The sequence below is a fragment of the Oxyura jamaicensis genome, chromosome 4 (genome assembly GCF_011077185.1).
Source record: "Oxyura jamaicensis isolate SHBP4307 breed ruddy duck chromosome 4, BPBGC_Ojam_1.0, whole genome shotgun sequence".
Lineage (NCBI taxonomy): Eukaryota > Metazoa > Chordata > Aves > Anseriformes > Anatidae > Oxyura > Oxyura jamaicensis.
In genome coordinates this window covers 65077352-65086656 of record NC_048896.1, presented here as the reverse complement: position 1 = coordinate 65086656, position 9305 = coordinate 65077352, and the positions used below count along the sequence as shown (strand labels likewise).

At 43.8% G+C, this 9305-nt stretch overlaps 1 protein-coding gene across 3 annotated transcripts in view; it reads right to left on the bottom strand.

Moving 5' to 3' along the window:
* The window catches only part of AFF1 (AF4/FMR2 family member 1), an 85256-nt gene extending 77555 nt beyond the window's left edge, over window positions 1-7701 (bottom strand). For all 3 annotated transcript variants that reach the window (XM_035323515.1, XM_035323516.1, XM_035323518.1), the window contains exon 1: window positions 7652-7701. In XM_035323515.1, the coding sequence (XP_035179406.1) occupies window positions 7652-7686 (35 nt within the window). In that variant the 5' untranslated portion in view covers window positions 7687-7701. The remainder of the gene's footprint in view (window positions 1-7651) is intronic.
* Between the last annotated feature and the right edge of the window lie 1604 nt (window positions 7702-9305).

Here is a 9305-nt window from a genome sequence, read left to right as displayed (position 1 = left end):
CAAAACATGACCGACTTAGATCAAGTTGCACTGAGGATGGAGACTCTACAACTTCTCTGTGCCCATGGTCATCTTCTCTACCAGGACATTCACCTCCCTTAAGTGGCAAAATCTGGATTCAGTGCAATGGATGTGACCAAAAAGAGTACAGGAGTAACTGCAGTTCTCAAAATTTGTCTTTTCTTCTTAGGGCTTGATCACAGCATTTAAAATTATGACATATATATATATATACACATACATCCTACATCCTCTCTCAAGCTCACCTGTCACTCCAAGGAACTTCATTTTTCCCCTAGGAAAATAATAATGCCAAGAATCTGACATCTTCAGAGAAAAGAATATGGTTCACTGCTGCTAGCAAGTTCTAAGTATGTAAGTATAACCAAAAGCACTGATAATTAACCATACTATTACCGGCACCAGAACTGCATATCCAGCCAACGTTTTAGAGGGGTTTTCCCACCAGAAGAAAGATTGCCCTAGAGAGTTATACGTATAATTATTTTCTACAATTTCTGCTGAAGAGATTAGGAAACAGGGAAAAAGGGAAGGGACACATTTACTTTTTTAAGAGTATCTACATTTTTTCAAGTCAAGTAATTAAAATTTCATTGAATCATCTTCATGCAAGCAACAACAGAACCCTTCTTTTTGAAAGAAGGGGCACTACGCAGAGAAAGGAAATGAGCTGAAATCTATCTCAAAGTTTCATCTTTGAGTATTTTTTTTTGTTTTTCCTCCATAGCTGTATCTATCTAGGAAGTTAAAACACTTCAGAACATTCATAATCTATGGGTAGAACATGAGGTCCTTCCACCCTGCTGTTTAAACAACGAAACAAAAAATATGTCCTGCCACACCAAGTCACACGCCCCGCAGGCTCAGCGCTGGAAATGCACAATGCGAACGGGGGCAATTACGCCTTCGGCTACCCCGTACCCTGCTAAGACCTGTGGCTCTTGCACTGCTCCAACAACCTGCTTGCTGGTGTTTTCCATGTTTTTCACACACAAGTTGGAACTATTTTCTGCATTTAACAGGACGGTTTGCACTTGAATCAAAGCCGCTACAAAACATCACAAAACATAGCAACCTATTCCCATTGTCCGGATGGTAAGTGTGCACAAAGCAGGCAGTCCCATGACTTTGATTCAACCAAGCAGAAAGCCCGTGATGGAGATGACGGTGGTCAGCATTCCTCTCTCCAAGCCCTACACTTCAGCTGCTCACCCACATGAAGGGAATGCTAAGTACTCCAGGCTCTTCAAGTGCTTAGGGAAACATCAAGACTCGGACCAAATGTCAGATCTGCTTGACTAGAAATGAATTTGGACCTGGGCCAAAGTCCAGACTACATTTCCAGATGTTTAATGCAAGCCAGGCGACACAGCTTTTAAGAAATTTGTCAAAGACGACCATTAAAAAGGGTCATTTTCCTTCCTGTGAGACCAAGTACAAATTTTCAGAAGGCACGCCTGGATGCTTCAGTCCCGTATGAAGAGACTGACAGCATCAGTAAAGGATATCTCAATCCCCTTGCCTACACTTAACCGGGCTGGAACCTGCTCTGTGTTCAAGACAATTTTGAAAATTAGATACTTACAGGCTTCTTCTGTCTCCAATACCAAACAAAGCTTTTACCTGTCCACACTGCATGGATACACCACTTAAGAAATTTTAAGAAATGTCATTTGTCAAATGACAGACAGAGCTGCTGTCTGTTTTAAGGCCCTGTTCGGCTGTTCGTAGAGCTTCTCTTAATCCGGATAGTACAGGCTGAAGATTTCCATAAAGGTTATCACCCTGAAGATTAAATACAATCTGTTTCAGCCCTTTCAACCATAACAATAGATGATGAATATATATATATACTCTTGCCAGAACAGCTAAGCTTTTTTCCAGGAAAAATAATCGAAAACAATTTGCTTTGTTTGCATTGAAAGTTTCTAGCAGTTTTCTGCCCTTTTGCTTGAGAAGCACTTGTTGATTCCCACATTGTGCAAAGGCATTGATGTTTAACAGGGTGATGGCCTTCCAGGAAGGCCTTCTGCACTGATCCGAGGTACGCCAGGCTGTGCCAAGGTGAGGCACTGGAACAGGTAGCACAGAGGCTCTCCGAGAGAACATGGCAGGAGAGAGCTCTCCAGAAGTCACTATCCAGCGTTTCAGCCCTCCTCGCATCTCATGAATGTCCGTGAGAGCCACTGAGACAGGTAACAGATGTCTACCACCCTTCACGCTGCCAGGTGAGGATACCTACCACCAGCTTCTTCAAAGCACAAAGCAAAGCCCTTTGCTGAACTCTGAAGAGGCTGCAGACCTGCAGGTCAAGCAAAAGGATGACTGTACAACGCCATGGCGCAGGAATGCCAGCCTAGCAGCTGGCTTTATTTTTTTTAATTGAACTTGCACTGTGATGAAAAGGATGCTCTTATTTTTTGCAAAGGTGAGCACTTCTTCAAATTTAAGAAATGACAGTATCGCTGATGCCTAGGCAACAATGATGAATGAGTCTTTTAAGACATGGCCATGAACCACACAGATCCCACTGCCAGTCCTCAGGACAAAGCAATCCTAATGGTGTCCTCCTGTTCCCAGATTGCATCATGCTGAATTTGGCTTGACAGTGAATACAAATAAAAAGCGTACGAATATCAGCCTTTAGAAAGATGAACAAAGTCACCATAATGTCACGCAACGCATAACCCCTGGGACAGAGCTTCTAAGTAACATCAATACTCAAATAATTTGAGATCTTAGTGCAAAAATTGCACAGCTGGAGAGTGTTAAGGTCCTGCTGACTACTGGACCGGAGGAATAACACAACCAGGAATTGAAGCAGGAAAGGACTGCAAGATGTAGGATACCTGCCTAGTGCTGCACACAGTTACACGCTACTGCTGACATGTAGAGTGGTTTGTACTCCTTTCTGAGGAAGATATCTCTGGGGAAAGAAAAGGCAAAGAATACTGGGAGTGATGTCTGAAATCAACATTTCAAGCTTGGTGAAGATATAAAAGGGATTTTAAAAGAAAACAAAACTGATCATGTTCTTTGTCAAAGCTGTAAGTTAACAAGGAAGATAGTAAACTGCTCAAGCACATCCTAGTGCTTTCAGATTTTCTAAAACATCTCAACAATCCTACTTGTGCTTCCTGGGGTTTTCCAAAGAGGCCGGGCAGAACAGGGACCTGCTTTCTACCAACAGAGATAAAGAATAATTCCTGAGCTGTGCTGGCATCCGCTTTCCATGTTAAAGGAAGGAGAGGGGGGCAGAGCACAGAACAGCCCACCCAGAACAAAGCCTTACAAATCCCACACCACAAGAGTTTCATGTGAAGCAAATGCCATTATGATGCTATTTTTTAGGTTTCAAACTCACAACCCAGGGGATGTCCAAGCGGCCCCGCATTCCCAGCCTCTGGCTTCTGGCTCACCAGCTGCCCTAAAAACAAGATTGTGCCATTCCGGTTGGAAGACTTGATGAAAACCAATAAGTTCCTGTGGAACATTTCAAGTCCAACAAATCAGTGGTTCCCCGAATAAAGTTTTCTGTCCAAATACATCCTGTCAGCTGTAGAGCCCTCCCTTACATCTGTTTTCAAGATTAGCAGGCTGCAGCTTTTCCCCACCTGTTTTTTTATTCACCCACCAGGGTTACAAGTTTCCCCTTTTCAAGTCCTTGTCTCTGAAAAAGACATTCCAAGCCAAGGAAACAGTCTCCATGAGGTAAAATGCAAACAGAACAAAACAATAAAACAAGCTTTTTATACTTCATCTCATCACACGCTCAGGAATGCAATTCTGAGGTGAAGAGCAATGCATCTTAAAAACATCACAGGAAAAGCTTCCTACAGGTGATTACAATTCAACAAGTATTTAAGCTATTTAGCAGCATTTCAATATTAGAAGATCCACTCTTATCTACCTACGGATTGAATGAGTGGATTTCCCCAGAGATGAAGCTGATGATTAAATATCGCACAGAAATGCAAATCCAACTGAGCAGCAAATGAAGCTGCACAGGCAACCTAGATGCCATCATTTCCTAATTTTGAATTCCTGAAAATGCCAGGCTACTGACCTCAGGCACCAATGGTAAAACACAGGATGCGGGTACATTATGTGCATTTTATACATGAAGCACCGCCTCCTCCAGCCATTTACCTAGCTGGATCCACAGGTGCTGACCAAAAGTAAGCTGACATGTATAGGGGAAAAAAAAGAGGCTCAGATATTTTGAACAAAGCAACATTTTGAAATAAGGTGCAGAGGCTGAGAAGAAGTGGCCCAAGACAGTACCTACAGCATCACCAACAGGATTAAAAATCAATGCTCCTACTGCAGGAAGAGCGTTCTCTCTCAACCCACCAGTAACAACACCTGCCGTACCTGAGTATCAGTTCCGTACTACTCAGTTTCACACATCCATGGATTTTGAAAGATATAATGTGGCATTTTACTTTCAGCTTTGTTAATCCATTAAACCTGTTCCTCCTGAAGCACCTAGAAGCTTTCCACATCTTCACAAAACTTCAGGAAGACAATCTTTACATTACTCTTTTTTAACCTACCTGCTATGAAGTTTAGTTGCTGCAGGGGCTTTTCTGCTATGGCATCTTTCAGGGGCGGGGTGGGTATGTATGGGGGTTCTTCTAGGTTTTATTAAAGAAATCTTTACATATCTTTGTTTTCAAGAAGTGTTAAAAAAGTGGCGGTGGGGAAAGATTGGGGAAAGAACAAAAGAAGCAAAAATGTTAATGACAGAAATCAGTACCTAACTCCTGGTGCAAGATTCCAGCAAATACGGATCGGGGACTGTTCAAATGGCAATACAGCATCCCTTACTCAGGAAAAAATGGCAATAACACATTAGACTAATAAATGTATGATAATCCATTAAGTTTGTGTGACAAATCCCAGAAGCTTACACTATTGCAAAACAGGTCAGCAAGCACAGAGGGTGAATACAGTAGATACCATACTGTATTAAAATCATTAGACATTGCATGGCCTGTTAGCTTTCCTCAAGTATCACATTTGCTGTAAAATAAACCATACGCTTGTTTACACCCAGAAATAGGTCAGCTTCCTGCCCTACCAACCTTTTCAAAACATCTCATTACACTGTACCACATCTGTTTTTTTTAAACAGACACACCCCCTTACTTTCAGTCTTTGAGAGTCACTGCTGTCTTTTAATTAACATGGGCCCTCCCAGCTCTGTTGACTAGAAATACATCTCACCACCACCATTTATTGCCACTGATGAGTCTTCTCAGTGGGGGGTGAAAAGGGTCAAATGCATATTGTGATTCCAGATACGTGAAGCGGAGGGTGGCCTTTTCATTTGCAAAGAGGACTTCTGCACCATGTCAGAAGGCAAAGATGGCACTCCTGCAAGGCTCAGCTGCCCCAGACTCACAGGAGATTTCTAACCACTCAGCTCCAGGAGTATTCTTAGCTGTCAGCACCCTCCTTCCCCGCTCCTCCTCCTCAACTCTGCAGAAAACCCAAGGCTGCATGCCAGCGGGCAGGTTCATCCTTAAAGAGCAGCTAACATTTTGGCAATCCCAAACCCTGCACAAACCTGTCAAGGGCTTGATATTCTCCTGTCTTCTTCCACCACCAGCCAAGGAAGTAGCTGCACAACAAATATATGCATTGCTACTGTAAAGCACAGGCTACACCACCATAAACCAGTGTTTCACAGGCTCCACATGCTTGGAAGAAAGGAAATAGATTAGTCTGGTCCCCACACTCCTGCCTCCAAAGTACAGTTGGAAAGCAAGTAAAATTCAGAAACCTGTACATGCAAGCATGCACAAAAACCAGTTTAGCAAGGTAAATCAAGCTGCCTGCTGTGAGCAATGGCAAGAGCCTGGAAAAGGCTAAGGTAGCAAAGCTCTTTGTTGACCCTGATTCAGCAGAACACTTCTCCATAGGCTTGCTTTATCACACCTTCTTCAACTTGGCACTTTTCAGAACTCGAGCTGGCTGCCAGCAACACATCCTTGCCGGGCAATGAAAAGCACTCAGAGTTCACCAGGTCTAACCCATACTGCATGACTACAGCAAGGCTAGAGAAGCAGCAAGGCAAAGGCAGGAAAATCAGTACTGTAGTGAAAAAATGAGAGGGGAGGAATATAATCAAGAAGTTATTTTGACTTGAACAGTAGAGGGCTAAGATAAATGCAGGCAGTTATGGAAGAAAATGCTCTACAGATGTTAAAAATCAAACATTTGTGAGAAAAGAGAGGAAAGCAACCCTTTGTGCTTCAGTATTCAAATTAAAGGAAACATTTTTAAAAAAAGAAACCACCTTCTCCTACGAATGAGACTGCACTGGAGGCTGCACCCCACTAGCTTTTGGCAGCCATCAGGAGGAATTTCCATCGTCTTCCTTGGCACTACTCACTTATCACTCCTCATGTCTTTGAATGTTCTATCGCCAGTGAGGACTTTCACAAACAGCTCAAATCAACAGAGAGAAGTTTATAGTCCTTGTTGGCTTTGGCACTGGAGCTGTCAGAAACCACGCTGTGAACGAGTGTTAAATATCCTGATTTATATTCCAATTGAATCAAGATAACATCTATGTACAGAACACACTGTACCCTTCAGATTCACTACAGCTGTCAGATTCATTTTGTAGTGATATCCAATCCCTAGATGAGGCAGAAAGGTATGTAGGACACTAAGCAAGTGAATGCCCACAGTTTTGGTTGGCATTTTGATCAGGCAAAAATACATTATATTCCCAGCAGAAAGCATCCAGAAATAGATTTTTAATGGCTGACTCTTCACAGCTATATCACCAACTGAATATGTATAGATGAAGATGTACTTTGGAGGGTGACAGCAGAGGAAGCACAGTAGAATTGTCTGAATATCTTCCCAATAGCTAGGTTTAAGTCTCTGCCCACCCGCGCCTCCCCCCTTATGTGGCTTTGCAGCGATTGCTGTCCCTTCATGCCTCAGGACAAGCACACAAAACAGGGGAAAAGAACACTGACCTGCGATAAAGCCTACTGGCAGTTGTAGAGAGCCTCACGAGAAGGTAATGGGAATTGCAGAAAAAATGACCCCCCATAAAATCACTTTTGCAAGTTAGGTATCTAAGGGAAAACCCTCATTGCCCCAATTTCCAATGATGTGTACTCGCAAGACTCAGCCCCCTGGTCAGGACTGCTTTTCTGAACTCAAAGGCATTAGAGCACAGGGGTGCTTCTTTGAAGGGCTAGGTTTGCCTCTTGCAGATCAATGGCAATGCTGCCCCCTGTGATGGCGAAGCTGCGAACCCAATGGGATATGGAACAACAGGGCCAGTGCTCCAAAGAGATGGAGGCATCCTGTGCTGCAGGAGAACGCCCCAACTCAGTGTGACACCTGCAGTTTGCACAGGACAAGGGGCCACTTGCATCAGTGAGGGTCCCACTGAGACCTGGTGTCAAACACATTTCATTTCACAATAGATGCAGGTTACAAAAGACATCATATTTTTTGGTAAAAGATAACATTAGTTTGAAACCACTTCCATCCCACCCAGTCATAACGATTCTTGCATTGACATTTTTATTTTTTTTAAACCATCTCAAAATTAGTTTCAGCACCTGGGTAGCCAGGATTACACAAAACAAATTCCTACCTGTCTGTGGTGCTCTTGTCGTCTGGATGTGTCATTGCTTTGTTTTCATTTAAGTCAGCTCACCTGGAAGAGAAAAAACAGGTATTGAACATCTCTTTTGCAAAAGAACAGCACATTATACTCTGCTGATGCAACTCAAGCTTTGCTTCAACAGTCAAAGACCAAGACAAGAATATCCTTCTTCAGAGTCTGAACAGAGAGAGAAAACAGAATTAAATGAGGAAACCTGAAGTACCTTCAGTGTCCAAAGCAGCAAGTCATTACAGAATCATCTAGGTTGGAAGAGACCTCCAAGATCACCTAGTCCAACCTCTGACCTAACACTAACAGTCCCCACTAAACCATATCCCTAAGCTCTACATCTAAACGCCTTTTAAAGACCTCCAGGGATGGTGACTCCACCACTTCCCTGGGCAGCCCGTTCCAGTGTCTAACAACCCTTTCGGTAAAGAAGTTCTTCCTAACATCCAACCTAAACCTCCCCTGGCACAACTTTAGCCCATTCCCCCTCGTCCTGTCACCAGGCACGTGGGAGAACAGACCAACCCCCACCTCGCTACAGCCTCCTTTCAGGTACCTGCAGAGAGTGATATGGTCGCCCCTGAGCCTCCTCTTCTCCAGGCTGAACAGTCCCAGCTCCCTCAGCCGCTCCTCATAAGACTTCTTCTCCAGGCCCCTCACCAGCTTTGTTGCCTTCCTCTGGACTCGCTCAAGCACCTCCATGTCCTTCTTGTAGCGAGGGGCCCAAAACTGAACACAGTACTCGAGGTGCGGCCTCACCAGAGCTGAGTACAGGGGGACAATCACTTCCCTGGACCTGCTGGCCATGCTGTTCCTGATACAGGCCAGGATGCTGCTGGCCTTCCTGGCCACCTGAGCACACTGCTGGCTCATGTTCAGCCGACATTACAGTATGGTGATGTCTAAAATTTTTGTTACAGTGAACAGAAAATGAAATCTAAATGTTTATTTCCATTCTCTCTCTGTACACTCTGCTTTTAGGTTTGGATTTGTGTTACATCCAAAATCTCCATTTTACGTTAACTCTCCAGAACCATTATGCACTACAAAATTAAGACACAGCACTCACCCCCTCTGCCTGACATTTTCAGAATTGTGCGAATGCCTCAATTCTCCCTAGCAGCCTAAATCTTCTCTCAATTATTTGCAGGGTGACAGTGTGACATAGAACCCAACAGAAAGGTGAGACATAACCTAATGAATAGATTGCTTATCCGAGGCAGCAAATCATTTGAATTACTGCTGCACGCTACGTTGGCAGCTTCAATCCCCAATGCACAGGCTGAGGCACAATCTCTTCATCAAAAACACAGTTTAAGAGACTGAATGCTGGGACTGGTCTTGTAAACATTTGTTAAGTTTCCAAGAGACCTCTTAGAGCCCCAAACACTCATCGCTACATGATAATGAGTGCTTGCAGGAACTGGTCCTAACTGTCTAGGAACAGCAAAACGTGTTTAGCAATCATCTGGCTGGAACATTGCTGTTCCAGCAGGAGCCACCATGGGATCCTGCTTCTCACTGGTAGGTTTTTCCAAAGTTCTTGCACCTACCTAAGCCAGCAGCTATGCCACTCTCTCTGCTGAGCCTTTCAGCACTGAAAACAAGGAGTTAAGTGGCAGCTGGCTCAATA